The 26,260-nt window shown below is 51.8% G+C and overlaps 1 protein-coding gene across 3 annotated transcripts in view; it reads right to left on the bottom strand.

The window, feature by feature from the left end:
- Positions 1-15,966: 15,966 nt before the first annotated feature.
- Positions 15,967-26,260, bottom strand: part of XPO6 (exportin 6) — a 106,423-nt gene continuing 96,129 nt past the window's right edge. For all 3 annotated transcript variants that reach the window (XM_024744212.1, XM_024744213.1, XM_024744211.1), the window contains exons 18-24: positions 23,977-24,132; positions 22,884-22,998; positions 22,537-22,708; positions 20,970-21,131; positions 19,579-19,677; positions 19,195-19,425; positions 15,967-16,666 (exon numbers count right to left, since the gene is read on the bottom strand). In XM_024744212.1, coding sequence (XP_024599980.1) covers positions 16,565-16,666; positions 19,195-19,425; positions 19,579-19,677; positions 20,970-21,131; positions 22,537-22,708; positions 22,884-22,998; positions 23,977-24,132 — 1,037 coding nt within the window. In that variant the 3' untranslated portion in view covers positions 15,967-16,564. The remainder of the gene's footprint in view (positions 16,667-19,194; positions 19,426-19,578; positions 19,678-20,969; positions 21,132-22,536; positions 22,709-22,883; positions 22,999-23,976; positions 24,133-26,260) is intronic.

Raw genomic sequence — 26,260 nt, 5'->3', positions numbered from 1 at the left:
GCGGCGGCAGTCTCACTGATGCTGCAGACGTTAATTCAGATAATATGCAGGTAACAGGCCACCCAATGAGACTTTTTTTCCTGTTTTGTCCGTGCTTAGCAGCTAAGGTCTGAAGCCGAGGACCAAAGCTGCCAAGGATCCCACGTTCTAAATAGAAGGAGGCTCTGTGAGAATTGTATAGACAGACAGGGGATGCCTTTAAGGAAAGGCATCTTGTTTGTCAGCTGGATGCTGGTAGAGGTAGAGGCTCCACAGGCCCACAATGGCGCCCCTACAGGAGAGAAGCATGGGCAGAGAGCTTCCTCGGGGCCCACGGAGGTGTGTAATGCATCTTTATGTTCAGCCCTTCTCCTGCATTGTGGGGTAGAAGGTGGGGATGCGTAGCAGTTAACTAAAGGCCAAGACAACACTGTGTAACAAAGAGCCACAAAACCTCAGTGGCATCAACAGCACACACGTATTTAGCTCAGGAATCTGCAGTGACTGGGGTTGGATGATCTGGAATGAGCTGGCTAGGACAGCTCTGCCGATCTCCTTTGGGCCTACTCACATGTCCAGGGGCTAGCTGGGGTCAGCTGGTCTCAGCTGGGTCATCTGGGCAGCTCCACGATCTCAGCTGAACTCACTCTCACGTCAGAGGGTTGGCTGGGGTCTGCTCATCTCAGCTCGGCCTGCTCGCCTGTCTTGGGGTGGCCTCGGCTCCTCCCCGGGTGTCCTTCGTCCTCCTCTTGGGATCAGGAGGGTGGTCCAGGCCTACTCTTTTCATGACAATAGTAGAGGTCCAAGGAAGTGAGCACGAGGCCTCTGAAGGTCTAGGTCAGAACTGACATGCTGTCACTTTTTTTGCCAGAATTTGGCCTCTGTTCACCAGTGCCGGATAGAAACGCGGAGACAGAGTTTTGGGTGAAGGAGGAAAGAATAGCTTCATTGCTTTGCCAGGCAAAGGGGGCCACAGCAGGTTAGTGCCCTCAAGACTGTGCGCCCCACCCCGGAGCGGGTAGTGAGGAGTCTTATAGTGTTCAAGGAGCAGGGCGTGGTCAGCTCGTGGACATGCTTCTGATTGGTTGGGGGTGAGGTAATCGGGAGTCAGCATCATCAACCTTCTGGTTCCAACTGGTCTGGGGTCTACGCGCTTGTGGACAGTGTACAGTTAACTTCTCCCACCTGGTGGGGTTTTCAGTATCTGCAAAACAGCTCAAAGGACGTGGCTCAGAATATTATCTATAGTCCTTGAGGAGGAACTAAAGGTCCTTGACTTTGATTAATGGCTAAAGTATTATTATATTGTCTTGCTCGACTGTTTTCCTTTCTTTCTGCATTTTCTCACTTCTCTGATTAAATTTATTCTTTGACTAAAGTTTTTCTACAGACAAAAGACAGGCAGAGGACATGGGTAGGGGTCTACTCTAGGAAGGCCTCATAGGTCCTGCTTGGTTACACTTTTACTTTACCTTACTGGCCAAGGAAAGTCCATGGCCAAACCCAAGTTACACTCCTCTGTAGTGGGAGGAGCTGGAAGCCACAGACAAAGGGCAGGCATAGGAGGGGTGAAGAACTGGGGCCGATAGGGCTCCACTGCACAGGGCTTGGCTCCTGGAGTTTGGGGGTGCACTTGGGAACCTGGCGTTGGTGGCATTTCTGGCCCAGAGACTTCTGAAGGTGAGAGGCCCCCTGTAGGGACCCTGGCCCACAGATGATCTCCACTTGAAGGGCCTGTGGTGGTGTGCACCCAGGGAGACCAGGGGAAATCGCATTTCTTCTCTGTGGCCCTCAGAAGGGTAGGAAAGGACTCTTTTTATCCCCAGTAGAGATTAGAGGAGGAAAGGAGGTCTCAGGACCACTCCTGGGACCACAGAACTGAGACATGGTGTGGACTCCCAGCCTGAGTCCATGGTGGGGATTGAACCATGGTGGGGTCCAGGTGAGGCTGGCTTCTGCTCCGTGACGTGTGTGGAACCCCTCTGCAGGCAGTTTGCAGGGTCGAGGGGAGGGGAGGAGCTCTGAGGTGAACTGAAGACTGAGATTTTGAAACATGCAGGCCTGAGCCTACGACTAAAATGCGACGGTTCCAACAGAAAGGGACCAGAAGCTGCGGAATCAGGCCAACATGGCACTGAGGGATGGAGTATAGTTGAGGGCAATTATGTGAATAATAAAAATACAATAAATACAAAAATAATAACAATGCTACCAGCTAACATATACACCACTTCTTGTGTACCAGCCAGCGTTCTAGTGCTTTATTTATTCATTTTAAATATTTATTTATATTATTTATTTTTGGCTGTGTAGGATCTTCATTGCTGTGCGCAGGGTTTCTCTAGTTGCAGCGAGCGGGGGCTACTCTTTGTTGCAGTGCGCGGGCTTCTCATTGCAGTGGCTTCTCTTGTTGCGGAGCACGGGCTCTAGGCACGTGGGCTCAGTAGTTGTGGAGCACGGGCTTAGTTGTTCCGCGGCATGTGGGATCTTCCCGGACCAGGGATCAAACCCATGTCCCCTGCATTGGCAGGCATATTCTTAACCACTGCGCCACCAGGGAAGCCCCACAGTGCTTTATTTAGATTTAGTAACTCTCTTAACCGTCACAACAGCCCTATAATACTGTTATTATAATAATCATATTATTATTATCTCCATTTCAAAGATGAGGCTGTGGCAGAGAGACTCAGAAACTTGCCCAGGGTCACACAGCAAGAGGCAGGAGCCAGGATTTGATCCCTGGCAGTTGAAATTCTGAGGCTTGTAGCTATGCTGTCTCCTTATTTTTTAAGAAATGAAACCATTTCATGTTTACACTCCAGTGAGTTAAATGCCCCAATAAACCAGTCACTTAGTAGGTTCTCAAGAAATGATAGCTCCCTGGCCTATTCCTCCCAATGATCTGGGCCGCCTGACGCCCCGTTACCATGGTGACCCCTCCCAGGGGTGCCGTGGAGAGAGTTGAGCTGCGAGCTGGGATCCTAGGTTCTAATCCTGGCTTGACCCTGGCTCTCATATCTGGCTTGTTCCCCACTCTGGCCTCGGGCTCCCAAGCTATAAAACAGGGGCATTGAACTTGGCCGTGACCAGGGAGGCCATGTCAATACCTCCCGGGGAGGCCACGCGCTCTCTGCCTCCTCAGACAATTCCTGCTCTCCCAGACGGTATGCGTGGATGTGCATGTGTGTGTCAAAGTCACAGCCTGTGTCCCCAGGGTGGCAGCCATGCAGAACAGGGCAGAGCATCTGGAGGCAACAGGCGGCCATAGGGACAGTCCGGGAAAGCCTCACTGTCCACCAGCCCCCCTGGACCTGCCCAGACCATCCCTGGACCCCAGGGCCAGCACTGCGGGCGAGGGGTGCTCAGGAAGAGCCCCATCTGCATCACATGTGGCAGGAGAGGGCTGACCAGCAAGCTGCCACCACACCTGGGCTCACAGCCCTGCCTGCTGTGTCTCTGAGCATCTCTGAGCTTCTGCCTCGAAAGTGAGGATAACCATGCACCTCTCCAGGGCCATGAGGAGTGCATGAGGGACCTGGGGGGATGCCCAGCCCGGGACCATCTTCTCTCCTGACACCTGCTTCATGTCTACACCTGGCCAGTGTGTCTGACACTTTGCTCAAGCTGTCTCCATCTTTTCCAATCAAGTATCAGCTGAACCCCCAATCACCCCGACTGCTGCTGACCAGCCAAAGCCAGGCCTTCTGCGCTATGGGTTACACACCCCAACGGCCCAAAGGAGCCTGTATCAGTAACAACCCAAAGGACCACTGTTCTACTACAACTACTGCAACCCAGGCTTGAAGCTGAATACTCTACATCCATCATCTCATGTGGTCCTTCAACAACCCTGGGAGGAACTCATACTAACTCCCCTTTACAGCTGAGGACTGAGGACCAGAGAGCCTAAGTGACTTGCCTGAGGTCACACAGCTAGGCTGACTGACTTGTGCATGGAAGCACAAGAGAGAGAGAAATCAGCCCACAGACAAGTGTAGCATCACTTTACAATATTAAATCTAATTCTATGATTTAGTATTGTGGGGTTTTTTTCATTTTCCCCCCAGTTTTATTGAAGCATAATTGACTTAGTATTGTTTTTATTTTTAATTACTTTGGGGTTGGGAGTGGGGTGTTGGCACTACACTCTTCCAGTGTTTAGGGTCTGGCCCTACATCTAGGAAGCAGTAGAATGTGAACTTGAACCCAGATCTGTCCGAACCTGACTCTCAGGACCTCGACAAGAACAGACAGACTCTGAGCTCCACCAAGCTCCCAGGCACCCACCTCTCTGGCTGCATCAGCACCTCCAGAGGGCCTGAGACTGCGGGGGCGGGAGGGGCAGACCGAGGACGGGGTCCCCAGGCCAGCCCCTCACACTGTCATACCTGAGGGGAGGGTCTGTGGAGTGGGTCTAGCTGGAGGAGTCCTATGGATCCAGAAATACCTGTGTGGCCACCTAGTGGGCATAGGTCGCACACGCAGCTGCCCACCATCTTTTTTTTTTTTTTTTGCGGTACGCAGGCCTCTCACTGTTGTGGCCTCTCCCATTGCGGAGCACAGGCTCCGGACGCGCAGGCTCAGCGGCCATGGCTCACGGGCCCAGCCGCTCCGCAGCATGTGGGATCTTCCCGGACCAGGGCACGAACCCGTGTCCCCTGCATCGGCAGGTAGACTCTCAACCACTGCGCCACCAGGGAAGCCCCATGCCCACCATCTTTTAAATAGCCTTTGTATCTGGGGGAAATTCTCGCAGTATGCGTCCATCTCCCAGCATAGAAGGCAATACACACGTCCCAGCCTCCCTGTCCCAGTCTCCCTGTTGCCATCACATGCGCCGACCTAGCATTCCAATTTGGGAGAGAGTCAAGTAGCTTCCTGGAGTAGGAGGCAGAGCGTGGGGGGGGACATCGAGATTTTAGAGGTGGTTGGTAGGACTGAGCAGCGGTTGGAGTTTAGCTCCTCATAGCGGACCTCCAAGCCTGATTAAGGGTTGCCCGGGCAGCTTCCTGTTCTCACCAAGTCCTGCTGGTCTACACTGAAAGGTGAGGCTGTTTGGACATGGTCATGAAGCGCCCCCTCCCTAGTGCTGTTGGTTCTTCCTGCTTGCCCCCTCAGAATGCAAGGCCAGGGCTGACCCCAAACTCTGCCTCTGGGAGGCTGGATCGGTGGGCAGAGGGGCCGGAGAGAAGACGGAGCATGAGGATGGGGATGGGGACCGTCAGCTGTCACCACGTGCAAACTGAAGACCAGCCAGTGAGCAGCCGACCCCTCAGGGGTCACATGGGCCGAGGCTTCATGTGGGCAGCGGCCAGCATGTTGCCCAAGACTGACCATCAGGACTGATGCCCATCTGTGCCAGAACTCCGGCTCTGCCCCCTCTGACCTCACTTCTTGTTGCCAACTCCCTTTTCTACGGCCATGGCCTCTCCAGAGTTGTCTGGAAGAGTGGTGGGAGCTGGACCCCGGGGGGTGGTTGAAGGTGGGAGAGGAAGCCCTAACCCGCAGGGCCCGGGGGAACTGGAGGGAGGCCCGGTCCCCAGGGTAGGGGAGGAAAGCTGAGGCTCAAGAACAGGAGCCTGAGGCCTGCCCCAGGGCAACAGGCCACCCCCGGCCTGGAGGGTTGGAAAGGCAGGAGCTGCTCCACCACCCACTTAACTACTGGGGCACCAAACAGCATCGAGTCCTCAAACCCACTCACTCTGATTTTCTACTCTGCTGACGGGAAGGTGGAGACTTCAGGCGCCGGTGACAACCTGCTGTGTCCTGGTGGGGATGGTAAAGGTCAGATGTCACAGGCAAGGGTCTGGCACGCAGACACACTTAGCTTCAGACACAGGATTGAGTCGGTTTCGGATATTCAGTCCTGAGGGGACCATGATCATCTAATAGTAGCCTTTTAGTCTGAGGATCCAAAGTCCAAAACAAGACCTGGATGTCCCTCCCCCAACCCCATAAAGACGTCTGCCTCCCCCCAAAAGCCATCTTGGAAAGAAGAGGGATGAGGGGGAAGGGAGACCTCTTGAGACAAGACACTTTTCAGTGGGGAGTTTGACAAATCTGCCATGGACAGCTGTGCAGGTTGTTCACCATCCAAGAAGGCCTGGCTAAGGGAGCAAGTGTGGGGTGAAATCTTGCTTGCACTCCACTCTCCTGGTGCAGAGCTGCCCCTATTTGAAGGAAGAGGTGCCTTTTGAAATTCTCACAAAACTTGTCTGAAGTTTGAACTTTAATGGAATATTTTATCCAGAAGAGCCTGTTTTAAATCTGGAGAGAATGATTTCTGTTTAATGGGAAAATTTTTAAAAAATACGTTTTTCCGGCCACCAGTTTTGCAGTGTAAAATGAGATGATTTCTAGAAACAGGTACGTTTTGTGTACATCTGAGTCAGGTCAGAGCACAGAGTATATTTTGTCCGTCACCCCACACATGCGCACTGTATTCTCTCTCCCTCTCTCTCTCTCTCTCTCTCTCTCTCTCTCTCTCTCTCTCTCTCTCTCTCTCTCTCTCTCTCTCTCTCTCTCTCTCTCTCTCTCTCTCTCTCTCTCTCTCTCTCTCTCTCTCTCTCTCTCTCTCTCTCTCTCTCTCTCTCTCTCTCTCTCTCTCTCTCTCTCTCTCTCTCTCTCTCTCTCTCTCTCTCTCTCTCTCTCTCTCTCTCTCTCTCTCTCTCTCTCTCTCTCTCTCTCTCTCTCTCTCTCTCTCTCTCTCTCTCTCTCTCTCTCTCTCTCTCTCTCTCTCTCTCTCTCTCTCTCTCTCTCTCTCTCTCTCTCTCTCTCTCTCTCTCTCTCTCTCTCTCTCTCTCTCTCTCTCTCTCTCTCTCTCTCTCTCTCTCTCTCTCTCTCTCTCTCTCTCTCTCTCTCTCTCTCTCTCTCTCTCTCTCTCTCTCTCTCTCTCTCTCTCTCTCTCTCTCTCTCTCTCTCTCTCTCTCTCTCTCTCTCTCTCTCTCTCTCTCTCTCTCTCTCTCTCTCTCTCTCTCTCTCTCTCTCTCTCTCTCTCTCTCTCTCTCTCTCTCTCTCTCTCTCTCTCTCTCTCTCTCTCTCTCTCTCTCTCTCTCTCTCTCTCTCTCTCTCTCTCTCTCTCTCTCTCTCTCTCTCTCTCTCTCTCTCTCTCTCTCTCTCTCTCTCTCTCTCTCTCTCTCTCTCTCTCTCTCTCTCTCTCTCTCTCTCTCTCTCTCTCTCTCTCTCTCTCTCTCTCTCTCTCTCTCTCTCTCTCTCTCTCTCTCTCTCTCTCTCTCTCTCTCTCTCTCTCTCTCTCTCTCTCTCTCTCTCTCTCTCTCTCTCTCTCTCTCTCTCTCTCTCTCTCTCTCTCTCTCTCTCTCTCTCTCTCTCTCTCTCTCTCTCTCTCTCTCTCTCTCTCTCTCTCTCTCTCTCTCTCTCTCTCTCTCTCTCTCTCTCTCTCTCTCTCTCTCTCTCTCTCTCTCTCTCTCTCTCTCTCTCTCTCTCTCTCTCTCTCTCTCTCTCTCTCTCTCTCTCTCTCTCTCTCTCTCTCTCTCTCTCTCTCTCTCTCTCTCTCTCTCTCTCTCTCTCTCTCTCTCTCTCTCTCTCTCTCTCTCTCTCTCTCTCTCTCTCTCTCTCTCTCTCTCTCTCTCTCTCTCTCTCTCTCTCTCTCTCTCTCTCTCTCTCTCTCTCTCTCTCTCTCTCTCTCTCTCTCTCTCTCTCTCTCTCTCTCTCTCTCTCTCTCTCTCTCTCTCTCTCTCTCTCTCTCTCTCTCTCTCTCTCTCTCTCTCTCTCTCTCTCTCTCTCTCTCTCTCTCTCTCTCTCTCTCTCTCTCTCTCTCTCTCTCTCTCTCTCTCTCTCTCTCTCTCTCTCTCTCTCTCTCTCTCTCTCTCTCTCTCTCTCTCTCTCTCTCTCTCTCTCTCTCTCTCTCTCTCTCTCTCTCTCTCTCTCTCTCTCTCTCTCTCTCTCTCTCTCTCTCTCTCTCTCTCTCTCTCTCTCTCTCTCTCTCTCTCTCTCTCTCTCTCTCTCTCTCTCTCTCTCTCTCTCTCTCTCTCTCTCTCTCTCTCTCTCTCTCTCTCTCTCTCTCTCTCTCTCTCTCTCTCTCTCTCTCTCTCTCTCTCTCTCTCTCTCTCTCTCTCTCTCTCTCTCTCTCTCTCTCTCTCTCTCTCTCTCTCTCTCTCTCTCTCTCTCTCTCTCTCTCTCTCTCTCTCTCTCTCTCTCTCTCTCTCTCTCTCTCTCTCTCTCTCTCTCTCTCTCTCTCTCTCTCTCTCTCTCTCTCTCTCTCTCTCTCTCTCTCTCTCTCTCTCTCTCTCTCTCTCTCTCTCTCTCTCTCTCTCTCTCTCTCTCTCTCTCTCTCTCTCTCTCTCTCTCTCTCTCTCTCTCTCTCTCTCTCTCTCTCTCTCTCTCTCTCTCTCTCTCTCTCTCTCTCTCTCTCTCTCTCTCTCTCTCTCTCTCTCTCTCTCTCTCTCTCTCTCTCTCTCTCTCTCTCTCTCTCTCTCTCTCTCTCTCTCTCTCTCTCTCTCTCTCTCTCTCTCTCTCTCTCTCTCTCTCTCTCTCTCTCTCTCTCTCTCTCTCTCTCTCTCTCTCTCTCTCTCTCTCTCTCTCTCTCTCTCTCTCTCTCTCTCTCTCTCTCTCTCTCTCTCTCTCTCTCTCTCTCTCTCTCTCTCTCTCTCTCTCTCTCTCTCTCTCTCTCTCTCTCTCTCTCTCTCTCTCTCTCTCTCTCTCTCTCTCTCTCTCTCTCTCTCTCTCTCTCTCTCTCTCTCTCTCTCTCTCTCTCTCTCTCTCTCTCTCTCTCTCTCTCTCTCTCTCTCTCTCTCTCTCTCTCTCTCTCTCTCTCTCTCTCTCTCTCTCTCTCTCTCTCTCTCTCTCTCTCTCTCTCTCTCTCTCTCTCTCTCTCTCTCTCTCTCTCTCTCTCTCTCTCTCTCTCTCTCTCTCTCTCTCTCTCTCTCTCTCTCTCTCTCTCTCTCTCTCTCTCTCTCTCTCTCTCTCTCTCTCTCTCTCTCTCTCTCTCTCTCTCTCTCTCTCTCTCTCTCTCTCTCTCTCTCGTAAGTAATTATCATGATATAAAGGACATGGACCACTTTCTTGAGGGCAGGACCCATGGTTATCCACGCCCCAGGCCTAGTCCTCGACCCAGTACTGGTCACAGTATAAACCCTCAGTGAACGTCTGGTGATGGACTGGCAGACTGAACAGGTGAGTGATGCGTAAGCGATACACACCTTTGAGCCGAGGGTGGGTCAGACACGCATTGTTCTATTAAGGAGCCTTTGTTTGGCTCCATAGCCCCTGTGCACAGAGAAACCCCAAGGAGCCTTGTGCTCAGGGATGGACCGGAGTGCCCAGGGTCTCCCAGAAGTGCACTCCACCTGGGTCATCTATACAAACTGGATTCTGCAAACAGCTCTCAAAGCCGCCAAAGGAAGCAGAAGCAACTGTGTGGAGCACACTGTGCGTCAGGAAGCAGTCCTCTCCTCACATGCCCAGGCTCCAAAACCAGAAAGGGATGGGACCCGGCAGACCCGGTGAATCTGGGCCCCCAGGGACCCAGACTCCTGGCTCTCAGCTTCCCACTGTCCCCACAGCCAGCTCAGGCTCTGAGACTCCTCCAGCAGTTCCATCCACAAGCACTTCCTCTCAGGAAGAACAAATCCGACTCCAGGCACAGCAGCCACAGCACCTCTGGCAGGGAACAGAATTTGGAATCCCGTAGACCTGGTTTCCCGCCCTGCCACTTACAAGCTGTGTGACCTCAGGCAAGCCACATAACCCCTCTGGGCCTCAATGTCCTTCAAGTTCAAGGGTGACAGTGACAAATGTCCTGTCTCCTCGGCTCAGCAGAATATGAGCTTAGGGGACTTCTCTGGTGGTCCAGTGGCTAAGACTCCACGCTCCCAATGCAGGGGGCCCGGGGTTTGATCCCGGATCAGGGAACTAGAACCCATATGCCGCAACTAAGGATCCCACAGGCCACAACGAAGGTCCCACGTGCCACAACTAAGACCTGATGCAGCCAAATAAATATTTAAAAACAGAGAGAAAGAAAGAGAGAGAAAGCGAGAGAGGAAGAAAAAAGAAAGAGAAGGGAGAGAAAGAAAAAGAGGGGAAGAAAGAGAAAGGAAGGAAGGAAGGAAGGAAGGGAGACAGAAAGAGAGGAGGGGAGGGAGGGAGGGAGGCGGGAGGAAACGAGCTTAGGAATGGCTGACAGGAGCACAGAAGCTTCCAAGGCCCCTCAGCATGCCGTTTCCCCAGTGAGGCTGAGCGGAGGCTGGCTCCTCCGTGAGCACAGGCATAGCAGAAAGGACGCAGGCTCTGGAACCACACAGACCTAAATCTGGACCCCAGCTTTGCCAATGACTTGCCGTGTGGCCTTGGGAAATTCACTTCCCCTCTCTGCGTCTCAGTCTCCTTATCTGTTAGCGTTTGCCCTGAAAGCAGCGGATCCTAAGGGCTGGGGTGGGTGCCTGCAGAAAGCAAGCCCTGGGCAGCGTCTGGAAGGCAGTGGTGGCCTGTCTCATCCTGCAGCAGGGGAGGCGGGAACTATTTTTGGAAATGCCACAGTACAGATCAGTAAGGTAGTAACAGCCCCCAGAGTGTCCTCGGGGCTCCCAGCCCCTCCCCAGGTAGGCTCAGCAGGGGGAAGCTGGAGATGCTGTGCACATCCTTCTCTGGAGTCCGAAACACTTCTACTCCAGTGGCCGTCAGAGGCTGGAAGCAAGGTCACAGCGACTCCAGGGGAGCTCAGGACTGGGGCAGAGAGAGGCAGGGCATGGGCTGGTTACATCCTCTGGACCTTAGGCCCCACCTCGGCAAAGTGAGGGTAAGCCTTCCTCAAGGGCTCCGAGATTGGACAGTATCTGTTTTGGTTTTTCCGGAAGGAGCCGCCCCTCTGGACGAGTCCTAGCCTCAGGCCCCAAGCTAACTCCAGACACCAACGTGGGTCCAAGAGACGAGGGCCCAGATTACCTCCTACAATGTTCCAGAGGGCACTTCTACCTCACTGGTCCCCGTCATGGCTTAGGCAGAAACAGCCAGACAGCTGGGGTCTCTAGGGGTTTGTGACCCACCAAAAGGTGTGTGTATATGCACAGAGGCCTAAGGGGGCAAAACCCTGCCACACACATAACATCATGTTGTACACCCTGAAAGAGGTGTGTGCATATACGTACACAGAAGGAAAGGTCTGGAAGGCCACCCACTGAGTCATTATAATGACTTAAGAAACTTCTATTTTCTTTCTGTTCCTCTGAAAGGAACATGTATTGTTTGCACAATAAAGAGAAGGAAAACTGGAGCTGCTGGATGTGTTTAAATAATTAATCTCTCACCCTCCTTGCCCCCCACTGCGGGCACCACACAGGGCTCTCGGCTTAGACCCAGGAGGCCGCATAACCCATGTCTGTGGCGAAACCCACCACCCCACCTAGGGCCCGAGCCAATCAATTAACATGGCTTTTAAAAGATGTTTCCAAATGATGCAGACAGGGAAGAGCGGAAAAGGGAGTCCCTGAGCTGAAGAAATCCTTCACTGAAGAGCCGTTCTCTCAAGCGCTTTCCCCTAAGGAGCCTGAAAGTAAGGCCAGGCGTTCTGAGAAGACACCAAGGACGCAGCTTCATTGTGTTAAAAATTAGCGCCAGGACAGACCTCAGTGTGACTCCAGCTTCCTCCTTTGAGGAAAAACCCATTTAGATACATCTGGAAAACGCTCACGCACTCAGTGTTTTGGGGGCACCTGCTCCAGGCCCTACACTGAGTGCTGGGGACACAGATGTTCCTCTGCCTTCAAGGAGATCTCATCCCGGCGGGGGACAGAGGCGCCGTATGGTTAGCAAGGAAGCCTCGCTGTCAAGGGGCGTGCAGGAGAGCTTCTGAGTGGAGGATCTGGAGGAGGGCAGCCAGCTCAGGTCCAGAGGGTCAGGGAAGACCCCAGCTTTCCCTTGGAGCTGGTGTGGGGATGAACCAAACTGGTCAAACTGCAACCACCAAAATGCTGGCTGTGCAGAATACGATGTTGCTCGTCATGTTTATCTCAGTGCTGGGGACCAGCTCAGAGTCGATCCCTCCTGATGAGCCAGGCAGCTGCACCTGAAGCTGAAAGGAAGGACGCCAGGGATCGTCTGTCTTCCAGACACTACAAGCCTCCCAGGGCCAGACACTTTCTCTTCCAGGGCTAGGGAGAACAGAAGTCCCAGTTTACACCTGTCGCCCCAGAGTTACTGTGATAATGTCTCTTTTCACTCAAGACATCCGGGTTTGGGGAAAAAAAAATTATAGTCATCCTACCCATCTGTCCACCAAAGTTTCATGGCAATATTCAAATGTCTCCAGTCAGCGCCAGCCTGGTTGCCAGCCTTAAGATGCCGTCACAAGGTGTCTTCAGCCTTCCTCTGCCCACTCGCCCAGAGGCGAGACCTGCTCAGATGATCGTCACCTGTAATGAAGCCTCCCCTGATCCCCTAGTTCTACAACCCTCTGTCCATTTTCTGGACTCCTAACCTTGATCACAGTCCTAAGTACTTAGATTCTGCAACAATCTGTTTGCCTTTCTCCTCACTGGTCTGTGAGTTCCTTGCAGACACAGGCTGTGTCTTATTAATCTCCAAATCCTTCCCTCGCAGCTCAAGCACGTGGCTTATGGAGGCATTTGGTAAGTCTGTAAAATTGACGAGCCATCACCAACCATGGCTCCTGTCAAGGTCCCTCTCCCTGGTCCCAGCTGCCTGGCAGAGGTGTCACTTGGGGACACTAATGTTGCTCAGAAGTGGGCAGGAGGCCTGGTTAGGCTGCCACTAACCAGCCAGGAGGCCCTGGGGCTCAGGGTCCCCACGATCCACAAAATTAGGGGCTGATTTGGTCAAATGGTCTCAGTGAGCCTTACAGCTCAGACATTTTGCAACTCTGAAGTCTGTAACTTTCATCCTTCTTCTGAATAGAAGTCAGGCCCCAGTGATATCACAAGCCTCAAAAATATTTGACCCAGCAGTTTCACATGTAGGAACTGAACCTATGGAAATAATCACACAAGTACCAAGACTTATGTACGAGGACGTTCACTGCAGCATCATTTGTAATAAGAAAAACTATAAACAAATCACGGTATAGCCATATGATAGAATACTGCCAACAACTGCAAGTCTGTGTGCCTGACGCCCAGCGAGGCCAAACGGAAACATCAGAGTTTGGAGCAGAGAAAGGTTTATTGCAGGGCCACGCAAGGAGATGGGGGGCGTGACCCCAAACTACCTGAAAGCTTGCAGCAAAGCATTTTAAAAGGTGAGGGAGGGGTGTGGCTGGTTGTTACAAACTTCTTGGTGCAGGAATCCTTTGTCCCCATAGGTCAGGTCACCATGTTCCTGTAAACCTCCAACAAGCCAAGTATTATTCTCTGTTCTGCAACATTTTATCTCTGTATGAGCAGAAAAGTGTAATACTCTTAACAGGTATAGCCCTTGGGACATTGGGATTGACATATATACACCTGTTGATACTACGTATAAAATAGGTAACTAATGAGAACCTTCTGTGTAGCACAGGAAGCTCTACTCAATGCTCTGTGGTGACCTAAATGAGAAGGAAGTCCAAAAAAGAGGGGATATATGTATCTACACATAAAGCTGATTGTAAAGCAACTATACGCCAATTAAAAAAAAAAAGGGGGGGGGGGCTTCCCTGGTGGCGCAGTGGTTGAGAGTCCGCCTGCTGATGCAGGGGACATGGGTTCGTGCTCCGGTCCGGGAAGATCCCACATGCCGCGGAGCGGCTGGGCCAGTGAGCCACGGCCGCTGAGCCTGGGTGTCCGGAGCCTGTGCTCCGCCGTGGGAGGGGCCACAACAGTGAGAGGCCCGCGGGCCGCAAAAAAAAAAAAGGTATAGCCTTGAGAATAGGCTGTCCTGTATATTTCAGGCTATGGGCAACATTCTTAACTGGAAGCAAAGGCAACAGAACACAAAGATTAAAGTAAAAGAAACAGATCTAACGTGGAGTCAGATTTGTTCTTCCCAATTACAATACCATCCACCATTAAAAACCATGTTTTAGTAGAATATTTAACAACATGAGAAAATGGTCATGTTAAATAAATCAAAAGGAGACTACAAAAACAGGACCTCTATTTAAAAAAAAAAAAAAGGAAAAGGAAAATCATACATGTTTGCAGACAAATAGGGAAATGTTGAAAGAAAATTCACCAAAATACTAACAGTGGTTTTCTCTGGGCACTGGGATTAGATGACCCTATTTTTTTTTTCTGCATTTTTTACATATTCTTCTACATTTTGTAGTTGGAGGGGGAAAAAAGGCTGTTAAAAAAATGTCAACCCTCCATTGTGTGAGGCCAATGGTAGGCAATGGAGGAAAATGCCATAAATTGTGAAAACCAGAAAATTTCATCAGAACCCTTCCCAAAGCCAGCGGCTGTGCCTTTGGCGGATGTAAATGACATAAACCAGAGGAAAAGCAGGACATGGGCGTCAAATGGAGCCGAGGCAAACTCCTTGCACCCAAAGGTGGCAGGGAAAGCAGCCCACCTCATTGAAAACCCCCAGCCATTATCTGTCCCTAGCTGAGACTGACCTAAAGGCTCCCTCTTGTCCATCTCTATCCTTTCCCCATCCCCTTCCTCAGATCACAAAGACAGTTTCTGGATTTGCCAAGGGCCTGAGAACTTATCCAATTCCACCCAGGCGTCCTAAGGCCTGCTCTGTACCAGGCCCTATGTGGGGCGCTGCAGTCAAGAGAAATCGGATCAAGACCTGTCTGACCTCCCTCCCAGGGGAGGAACCCTTCCTGCAGGTCACCCAGCCTCTTCTTGTCCACCTCCAAGGACTGGGAGCTCACTACAATCCATGCAGCTGGGGCCACGCCCATCAGTCTTAGAATAAAAATCCTCCATCCCAGCCCACCTTACTCCTCAAGGCCTTTCCTCTACCATCCCAAGTCCTGCCTTGTGTTCCATCCAAGGGTGGGGCTCACAGGCGACCAAACCCATTCCCCTCACCCCCTCGGTCATTAGGCATTCAAAAAGCCCTTTCATCATCTCGGGCACAGGCAGCGCTCCCGGCCTTGCCTAGCAGGCAGGTGAGGTGGTGTTTATAGCCCAGGAATAACTGGATGCTAATTCCCTTCTGTTGAAAAGCGACTGAAGTTTCAATTCCCTCCTCTATGAACTCTGAACTGGGGCTAGCTGCAGCTGGGAGGCTGTGACTGACGCGGAGCAAGGGGCTATGTGTACGTGTGCGCGTAGCTCAAATCCAGCCCACGTCCCCACCCCCACCAAAGTTATTCTTATAAAGAAAGGCCTCAGAAGTAGAAGCCATCAGCCCCCAACTCCCTCCCCAGTTCTGTCAATGAGCCTTCACATAACACCCCTACCCTCACTTTCAGGTGAGCAAACCTCTTCCTGTCAGGCGTGGTGTTCCTCATTAGAAGCAACCCCAGTCCTGTCTGTCCAGTCCCTGTCACACCTAGAGCAGGAGGAGCTGCCGATCCGTTATCCTAGAAACTTCAAGGACAAGTGTCATTTCTTCACATGAACAACTGGTCAAGGCCTCACCTCTCTGACACACCAGCAAGCCCTGGGTCCCACCCACTCCTCGCCCCTCACACAGCTACACCCTCCCCTCCCCTCCCCAACCCCCATTCTCAGACAATCCATTAAGAGACCTTCACCTCCCTGTTGTCCTCAGGCGAGACTTCAGTCTGTCGAGGGGTCCACTCTCTGGGAGGGGGAGGAGTGGGAGCCCACGTTTTGAGAAGCAGGGGTGTGGACACCACCTGGACTCCAGGCCCACCTCCACCACTAGGGTAGCTGTCAGACCAAGTCCCCCACCGTCCCTGAACTTGAGAAACAGGGACCCTGCGTCTTCCCACTGTTATAAAGATGTTGTCGAGAAGAGGATGGGATGTAAGCTGGTCCTCCTCGGAGGGGCTCCCCCAGGGCACCGACACAGGCCTCACCCCTTGCTGCCCGGCACCCTGCCAGGACTCTCCCCTTCACCTGGATGCTGGCCCTTGAGGAAGTTTTGAGTGGAAAAGAAGCTCCCTAACCAGCGTTTATATAACAACAACATAAGCATTTTATTTTTTCATTAAGCTTCTTAGTTTCTTAGTATCACAATGGAATGATGAGAAAACAAGAACAACAAAGAAAAACCCCATGAGTCTGCAAATCTCTGACAAACAGCAGAGACTTCAAGGCAATTGAGGGGGAGGGGGAGGGAGGGAGAGGCTTGACAGAAGTGCCGAAGTAGTTCCAACATCATGCCTCTCCTCAGCCGGCTGGGCCGGGAGGGGTGGGGAGGTGGAATGGTGAGAAGGTGGCACTGTCACAGCTGTCCTTGGCATTTCTGCCTCGTGACTGATACACGCATGATCTGCACGGACCACCCCACAGGGTTTCCCGTTGCCTCCCTGGTACCTGGCCGCATGATCCCTGCCTGCTCCAAACCCCTGGACACCCCGGAGCCAGTTCTGCTGGGTGGGTGGCAGGAGAGGAGCGTGGAGGGGGGCGAGGGCAGGCGACGCCGTTCCGGGCGTGAGAAGCCGAGGAGTGGCCCAGGCCCGTCCGGGAGACACCCGTGGCAGCAGGCGGAGGTGGTGCAGGTGGCGGCGGCAGGAGTCCACGTCCCTTGGGCGGTGAGCAGGCCACACCTAGAGCTTCACGGTGCCAGGGGGCAGGCTGTCATTGCAGAGTCTGTAGTAACGCAGGTCGTTGACCAGCCTGTGCACACTCTGGGTGAACGAGGGCAGGTCCTGGAAGGCAGGGGCACAGCTGCAGCCCAGCCCCACCCAACACCCAAAATCACCCCCACCCCACCAGCCACTCCTGTCCCACAGGGCGTCCGGAGCTCTGAGAACATTTGACAAAACGCGAAACTTCACTCACTCAGTCTTGCCCCACGTGTCAGCGAAGGCACGGTGGGAGAAAAAGAACAACAGCTGATACTGCCCTAGTGCCCACCACGTGCCAGGCCCTGTCTCAAGCAATTCAGAGACAGAAGTTGTTTAATCCTCACTGCCAGCCTGCGGTGCAGGTTGTTAGTACCGTCATTTGAAGGATGAAGAAAGCGAAGCGCAGACAGATTAAGAAACCTGCCCCAGGTTACACAGTCAGGACGGGAGGGGATCCAGACTGGATTCGCTCCCGAGCACGGATACAGCTCCCCTCCACCACGGCCGGCCGAGCCACATCTGCAGAACCCTTCTCCACCCAGGCCCTGCCAATCAAGAGTCACAGTGGCCCATATGTCTCATGACACCTAGCTTGCTAGGCTGCAGAATACAAACAGAGAAGGCCCCTCACAGCAGGAAGCCCAAATTCAACCATGGACCACTACAGGACCAGCCGAGGTCTGCTTCATCTTTGGATTGGGATTACTGAAGGCTGGATTGCAGGTCCACAGGCAAAGTAACATCAACGGTGCCTGTCCACACCCCCTAGGCCACCTGGCTAACCTCTCCTCCTCTTCAAACTTTAGCTCAAAGCCTGCCTCTTCCAAAAAGGCCACTCGGATACGTCCTATCTCCTGGCTCCAGTGGGCTAGGTCGCTGCCTCTGCTCCAAGCTCTCTGAGGCCCTTGGCTCACCCCGCCTGTGGACAGTGAGGGCAGGCTCTGGAGCCAGAAGCCCCAGCTCCAGATCCCGCTTCCTGGCTCCACCAATCCCAAGTTCTGTAACTGCCAACCAACTGCTGCCCTTTCTGAGCCTGGGCTCCTCTGTGAAGTGGGGTTAAACAACAGGACCTACACTTCAGAAGGCTGTCGGAAGGCTATAAAAAAGCCGAGGCAAATACGGTGCTTGGCTCAGTGTGGTCCACAGAGGGCGCTGTTGCCCATCCTCCCAGCAGGACTCCTTAAAGGCAGGGAGGCAGAAGCTCCTGGACACCTGGCACAGGGCTGGAGAAGCAGCCAGCTTCAAATACACAGTGGATGGATGAATGAATGAATGAAGGCGCTGATTCCTTTACTTATTTCATCCTCAAGAAAACAAACCAAGGGATATTTTTAAAATCAGTGGTGCCCAAATGCCAAATTCGAAAGTCTTGAATGGAACATGGCAGTATACTTCTCCATTTTTAATAAGCACCCCAGGTGCTCTGATGCATACCTATCAATAGCTTTGAAAACCACTGCTTTAAATCAAGAAGTTGACTGAGAATGACATCATTAGAAACTGATCATTAAATATTAGGATTTGGCCTCCAGGATAAGGATGACAAAACACCCAACTGGCTGAAGTGAACTTAACGAAGCTCAGGAGAAAACAAGATCAACGCCAGGGAGAGAAAGTTTCCAAGACAAGGGAAAACAGGAGCTGAGTCTAAGAAAGAACGACCCCGACACGTATCACAGACGAGACAAGCAAGGAAGACGAACAGTCTGCTCCAGCAAGAGCAACACGCAACCCTGGACGCAACCCTGGACGCTGAAGTGGAACGTGGATGGGCTGTTCTCGCACGGCGGTCAGGTCAACACCACCAAGAGGATGTGGGAGAAAGAGAAGGTGTCACTGCATCAAGTGTGAGTGGCTGAAAGACGAAAATTACTTATTCGATAGGAAAAGTTCCAGGAAGAGCCTCTTGGCGGGCGAACAGCCAAGACTTACAGCAGCTGAAACTGGAAGGAGGAGGACAGGTGAGGGCCCAGCAACGAGGCCTCAGGACAGGAGAGGCTGGGCACCATGGGACCCGGACACGCTAGCAACGATGGCTTCACGTGCATCCACAGACCTCACCACCCCAGTTCCCACTCAAGGGGATGCCCAGGCAGAACAGCCCACCTGACCGTCTCTGGGTGGGCACTGGGAGGCTCCTCCCAGGGCCTGGCAGCAGGTCAGCCCCACTGAGCCTGGCATCTGGAAGAGCCCAGGGCACCACCGCTAAACCCTGATGCTTGGGCTCCCAGGCATCAATCTTCATGGCCTGTCTGCAAGTCCTGGCTGTACTGGCTCACAACCCAGAGGAAACAAGAGCTGGGCCCCAGTCAGAGGTGGGCTCGACAGGGTGCAAAGAAGCTGAGACAAATCAGGCGGACGGCTGGGGCCAGAACCGGGCCCAGTAGCTGAGACGAAGAATATACGTGCTGCAGAGGCCACCACTGGGGGACAGCGTGTGCTCCTCAATCCAGCCACGGCACCAAGTCATCCAGGAGCCACACGAGCTACAGTGGAGCCGCCGGGGGCACAAAGCACGCGCGAGGCAGCCTGCCCCCTCCTCTCGGAACAGGTGCCAGGCTTGAGAGCCCACGCCTGCCCTCCCTTTAGCCTGGCCTCTCTCTCCTCACCCGATCCATCTTGAAATTCCGCCCCAGCACATTTTTCTGGTTGGCATCCACACCATCACAGCTGGTCAGGAACTCTGGGAGGAAGGCCGCGAAAAAGCCATCGAAGTCCACAGAGGCCATGTTGTAAATGGCGATGCCAATCTCCTCCTGCAGGAGGTCGTGGGACTTGTGAACCAGGACCTGGAGCAGCACGTTCACAAACTGAAAGAGCATGGTGGTCCGGAAGATCTTCTGCAGACAGAAAGCAGGGTGAGCGAAGGACGGGCGGGCTCCCTGCCTACTTCCTGTTGTGCTCCGCAGCCACTGACCCGAGGAGGGTGGCCTCGGCCTGGGCCCATGACACCTCTGAGGAAGAAACCTTCATCTGAGAGCTGGGGCACTTACCTTGTGGTACAGCTTCTGCTTCGTGTTGAGAGTCTCCAAGTAAAAGAGGTTTTGTTTAAATAGGTGGATGTCAGGCTGGAGAAAGGACTGTCCAAAAGCCTAGGAAATAAGACCACCATTTTATAAGCAGCCTTTCAACACCCTCAGATCCAGCCCTTCTAGGGCACCTCCCTACGCCCAAAGAACTGACACTTGGCGGCAGTTCCCCATGCTGACGCAGGGCGGGGGCACCTACCGCCTCATTCTCCCGGCCTGTCTGGTCAGATCTTTGGAACGCTCCTGTGTAGTCTGAGCTCCCAAGTCCTCCCCACTGGGCCTCACTTATTTGGTCTCATCTTGCACCTTTTGTAATAAATCTCCACACCTTCACAGGATCTGTCTTTGAAGGAAGCAGCTAACACCTCTAGGCAAGCACCTCAGCCATCTTAGCAGATACCAGAGGCTGCCCTCCCCGCCTCAAGCCAACCACTCGCCCATAAACCACCCTCTCCTTGGCATCCCAGATCTTAAAAACCACAAATCCTTGAAGGCTCCTTCACACCTGGCTGCCTCTGCCTTGGGGTTAAGCAATAGCAAATTTTTAAACTGCTTTGCAGTTTCTGGGCTGTGGAAGTTTCCAGTTCACCCCCCCACCCCAAACACAAAGAGCCCTGCTCCCACAGAAAGTGACTGAGGAGGAGTGGGGGAGGCCAATGAAATGCAAACCCAGTGGTGGGCAGGATACTCCCCAGAATAAGCCGGTGATGGCCTCATCATTCCGTCCCTGGGCTCCTAAGCTATGAGAAGGGGGTCTTATAGCCACAGTGGTGTGTGCTCAGCCCCCAGAGCTCACTCTCTAGGGTTTAACAGTTGCACTTGATCAGAAAGGGAGACAATCACAGGGCAGTGCTTCTCCCAACACAGTACAAGCCAGAATTCTCTCTCAAAAATGCAGATCAACTAACACACTGCTGCAGGTAAGGAGGGCCCCCGGTGGTCCTGACGTGGGCAGCCTCCTCACACGTGGGGCAACTCTGCTATAAGGCAGAGGGAACTGAGACGTATCCAGCATCCTGGGTGCCAGGAACGCTGTGTACACTCTCATTTAACCCCACAACAAACCCACGAAATAGGCACTATTATCCCTACTTTACAGATGGAGAGACTGAGGCTCCAAGAAGTTAACTAACTTCATAAGTACTAAGAGGTAGAGCTGAGCTTCAGACCCAAGACCACGAGCCTTCAAAGTGCCACCGTGTGGCGCCTGCTGCAGTGGCCACGTTAGAGGCAGTGGGACCATATGCCACAGAAGCAAAGCAAGGGACAATCGGCCAGTGGACCCAGTTGGTGTCCAGAATGATGCCTGTCTGTTCCTGGATCACAAGGCAGCCTCACCAGCTCTGCCACGTTACCTGCATGATGGCACTGAACTGAGGCTCATTCTCCATCTGCTCCTCAGCAATCCCCCTCTGGACACTGGCCAGGACGGTGGACTTGAAGAAGTACCTCCAGTTGTGATGGAGCGTCCGGAAAAGGAGCTCAAACAGCTCAGCCTTCACATCAGGGGAGGGGCGCTGTGGAGACACACACAGACCCTCAAACCTTCAGGGAGCCACTCAGAGCCTGGGCCCAGAGCAGCAAAGAGGCCTGAGAGATGCCTCCTAACAGCCAGCAGCGTGTTGGCTTTCCACCCTCACTCTCGTCCTGTCAAGCCCCCTGTGGGCCAGCAGTTCAAACAAGGAGTTCTTCGGCAGAGACATGGCCGCAGTTGAGACACAGAATGCCTGGGTCGGTGCCAAGGGGCCCTTTTTCTGATGGAAGCACTCATCTTTTTAAGCTAAGAAAAAAAGGCTACTAAATGGAAAACAATTAGGAATATGGATTTCCGGCTGAGCAAGCAGCTGATCTGATCTGTCACATCTTCTTGGTGCTGTTCCTTTGCCAGTATAAAAAAAAAAGCTGTCCCAGCTAACCTGTTGGCCTTATGCAACCTCTGAGGATAAAGACAAATAAGAAGGCTTAAAAGAGGTTCTGCCCTCTATAGAAAAGGAGTTTAAAGAGCACTTAGAAACCACCGACAGCAGCATCAGAGGGCCTCCAGGTGGAAGCAGCACCTCGGGGGAGGCACTGTGTGGCGCTAGGTGCTCTCCCAGCCTGTCTCCTTTCTCACTGGCAAGAGGAGAGGCTGAGGCAGGCAGGCTCAGCAATAATTTTCACATTTATCCAAAAATCTCCAAGTCGCTGAAGAGCATGACAGGTCACATTATTCCACAGGTCTCAGAAGAATTAAAAATGATAAGGCCCAGATCTATTTAATTCAGCTTTGATTAAAGTTAAATCAAGACCGGGGGCACCAACTTCCACGGCAGGAATCCTCAGAGGGCGCAGGCGTCGTTTAATGATGCAAAGCAACTGGACTTACTTAAGCCTTAGTCTGGGCAGTTAGGAAGGTTAGCCCTTATTTATGTAACTATTACAGAAAACTTAAGTTAAATATATATTTATTCTGAATTTTGTCATGCTGAGTGGCTGTTTCCTAAGAAGGACAAAGAGCTTTCTAATGATGAAAGCTTTGAATGGTTCTAAGAACTTGTTTTGTACCCTTGAGATCATGAAATTTCTTAATAGGAAAGTGTTATGAAGTGTTATTACTACAACATTTGTTATGTTTGCTGGAGAAAACCATATATTCACCTGAAGTTCTAAATTCTTTGCCATGGGACACTGATCTTACTTACCAACCAACCTTGTGACAATTAACCTGTTATGCTTACACCAGATTAGCTCTAATTAACTCAACCAATATAAAAAAACCATATCAAGCTAATGGCATTCTTTCTCAGAAAAAAAATTATTTTATAAGAAAAATAAAATAACTAACAAATTAACTTTAAAACACAACACATTTTCCTCAATATTTCATTCCGTCCCCCATCTCAGGCAGGAGGCAGCACAGTGGACCACCCCAGCCCCTCATACCTCGGCGATGATGGGATACACCTGCTCCATGCACAGGGAGATGATGCTGGGGAGGAAGGGCTTGAACACCTGGCCAGGCTCCTGGACCACCACCTGCAGGATCTTCAGGAACTTCTCAACTACCCGGCAGCCAGTACTTCCTTCGTGGAGGATGCTCTCGGCCAACTGTTCTCTGCAGACAGAGAAAGCACACAGTAGCCAAGAAAATGTTTCTCTGGGGAGCAGTATGAAAACCAACACTTGTGGCAAGTGAAGGAAAGGAGCAAAAAGTCCCACACTTTGTAGCCAGGTCGCACCACTTCTCATGTGGAGTCTGAAAACCTTGGACACAGCGGGTCTGTGGTTACCTGGTAAACATATTGAGGAAAGTCTGTATGATCTGCTCAGTGAAAGGCACGCCCATCTGTACTCTAAGGCCTCGAAACAGAGTGAGGAAGAAACTCAGCATCTCATCAGTCACATCTAAATAAAGGGACAAAGCAAATGATCAGAGGCACGTACACAGGGATAAACAGAAGCCCTTGGCTTGATGCACCTCCTTCTGCAATCTGCACTACCCTTTCTCTTTAAGGCTTCCTGCTGGAAGAAATTTCCCCAACACCATCACAGCCAATACGGAAAGTGGGAAATGATTATGGATGTGCTGAGAAAACAGCTCTGGTACAGAGAATTCTGCCTGATGGCTCACGATAGGAAACGAAGGTCATCTCGAAGCCGCCCTCACTGCCCGGCACCCAGCGCCATGCAGAATTCTCACTGCAGGTGGGTTTATTCTGTACTCGCTGATGCAACTACTGAACTGGGTCAGCCCCTGAGGGCTTCAGCCACTTCTCTATGACTGGTAATCTGCAGTTGGGTCCAGGGTCAAGTGGCTGAAAGTGGACAGTGAGGGTGTACTCAGATTGCATGGCCCTGGGCTATTAAACAGATTAACTGCAGAAAATACTGGTTCCATTTAGTGTGGCTCCACTTCCAGATCTAAACAATCATCTCGTACAGTACGTTCTGGCTTGAACTGCACACACTCAGGGGCAATCGGTGAACATCTGCTGCCTGAAAAGCCCTGGATGTTTCTCTCATAAGACTGACAAGACCACTGTAAGTGGTCACGAGAGCCAGGCGAGTACATCCAGAGACCCAGAGAGAGCCTCTCTGAGTGACAGTGACAGTGTGCGGAGGTGAAGCATCTCAGCAAAATCCACCTTGCCATGTAAGTAAATGAGTGGAACTATCAGAAGAGTTCTCTGTCCCGCTGCAATGTCCCTCTTACTCCAATCCATTCATGTTCCCAAGTGACTCAGCGACACACGACATCACCGCCCTCCGCCTTCACCATCTAGGCCAACCCCACCGACTGACTTGGCCTGCCCTGCAGAGCTAAGCAGTTACTCTGGTCCTTGTCAGCACCACCCAGCAGTGAGGCCTGCGGCCAGCTCCTACCTGACTGATGGATAAAAGCTGGAAAGAGGGCCAGGGAGACCTGAACGGATTCCTGCAGGGACTGGTAGCAGATCTGTCGGGACTTGGTGGATTCCCCAGAGATATTCTCCACGATATCTTCTAAGACACTAAGTGTCTGGTGGATAATCACTTTGGCTGCAAACCAAGATTAAGTTGTCTGTTATGACTTGTCTGAGGATAAAGCAGGGTAAGAGGGAACACAGGGAAGGGGAAGAAACCTGCAAAGTTATTCAGAGGACAATCACACAGAAGTCTCTCTTGACTGAGTTATCAATCTCTCTTTGTATCTCTCTTTCTACATCCTTTTCCTCCTTTTTTTGTTCCCTTTTTACTGTCGGAACTCCAGTTGCCTGCCAGCCAGCCTGCTCAGTTTTTTGCCTCTATTCTGCCTCTATCCACCTGAAACATGTCCACAGAGAAGATGAAAGGTCCCTCAGGTTAGGTGCCTTGGACTTAATCAAGACTGTAAGATGGTGAATAGACCAATGAGAATGTTAAGTGTCACAAGGTAATCACCACAGGCAAGAATGGACACATGCAGATCAAACACCCTCCTTGAACTGCAGACATGGCTCCAGCCCGGTAATCCACACAAGCACCGGCCATGCACATCTACTGCTGCTGTGTTAAGGAATAAACTGCCTGATCAATCCTTGGTCTATTGGGCCTGAGGGCCTGAAAAACTACATATAATTATTGCTATTATGTTGCATTATATTATATTGTAATATATGTTGTATTATATGTTACTGACAATAAATACTTCTAACAATCCCCTGATGTAAGAGCTCACTGATGACTCCATACAGCACACAGGGGAAACAGAGGCAGTGGCTAGCAAACAGGCAGGATCTCAGAAGACAGAGCAAGGGCCTGGGTCAGAGGGGCCTGGATGTGAATTGCATGTGGTCAACACAGCTACACATGGGGGCAGGATCCTCATCGGTACACCAGGGTTGGCCAATAGCCCCCACCTTTGCAGGGTTGCTGTGAGGATTAGAGACAAGGTTCAGAATGATACTCGCAAAGCACCTGACATATCAGGAGATCCAGCACAGGGAAGTTGTCACCATTCCCCAGCACCTGTGGGGTTTCTCTTCCCACCGGCTGCCTCAAGAAGCCCCACAGGGCTCAGCCTGAGCTTGACAGACCCGACCCTGGCGGAGCTCCAGAGGAGGAACTGGAGCTGGGCTGAGAGCCAGCCTCCACCTGCTAGGGCTCTCCGGGTGGCGCTGACCCCCAGAGCCCACCAGCCTCTGTGAGGGCTGCAGCAGCTTCCAGGGAAGGGGACAGCAGAAAGAATCCAGGCTTTAGAGGTGCTTGGGACCAGGTTTGACTCCTGACTCTGCTTATCCTGAATCTCGGTTTCCTCATCTGAAAACGTGGAGAGATGACACCACCTCACTCATAGGACGGGGCATGAAAGAAGACAATGGCTCACAACAGGCCTGGTCCACTCAAGGCTAGTTACAGGGATGCTAGACACTGAGCTCCTGAAGAAGCCATTCACTCACAACACTACCAGCACACGGACGCTCACTAAGCCAGAAAACTGCACCTGGCAGACGCTTCCCCAAGAACACACAAAGCACAGGAAAGGCAAACAGAGTCAAGAGACCAAAATCTGACCTCTGATGTGAGCATATTTAAACAAGAACCAAGATTTATTCACAAAAATGTGCAAGTGGAAAACTAAAGGCACAATTAAATACGTAATAATAGGAAAATGGATTAAATATGCAAAAATAGGAAATATGTAAATTGGTACTTCCACAGGATAGGATGTTATAAAACCATTAAAAACACTGCTTTCAAGAAGAAAGGCTAATTAATAATAATTTTTTAAAAGGTGGGCGGGGGGGCTTCCTTGGTGGTGCAGTGGATAAGAATCCACCCGCCAATGCAGGGGACAGGGGTTCGATCCCTGGTCTGGGAAGATCCCACATGCCGCGGAGCAACTAAGCCCGTGCTCCACAACTACTGAGCCTGCGTGCTACAGCCCGCGAGCCACAACCACTGAGCCCGCAAGCCACAACTACTGAAGCCCATGCACCTAGAGTCCGTGTTCCACAACAAGAGAAGCCACTGCAATGAGACCTGCGCACCACAATGAAGAGTAGCCTCCGTTCGCCACAACTAAAGAAAGCCTGCGCTCAGCAACCAAGACCCAACACAGCCAAAAATAAATAAATAAACAAACTAATTAATTAATTAATTTAAAAAAAAAGAAGAAGAAAGGGGCAATGTGGTGAAGAGCAACGGA

This window comes from Neophocaena asiaeorientalis, unplaced genomic scaffold (genome assembly GCF_003031525.2).
Source record: "Neophocaena asiaeorientalis asiaeorientalis breed wild unplaced genomic scaffold, Neophocaena_asiaeorientalis_V1.1 scaffold91, whole genome shotgun sequence".
NCBI lineage: Eukaryota > Metazoa > Chordata > Mammalia > Artiodactyla > Phocoenidae > Neophocaena > Neophocaena asiaeorientalis.
The sequence above is the reverse complement of the archived record's forward strand: the minus strand, read 5'-3'. Positions and strand labels throughout refer to the sequence as shown.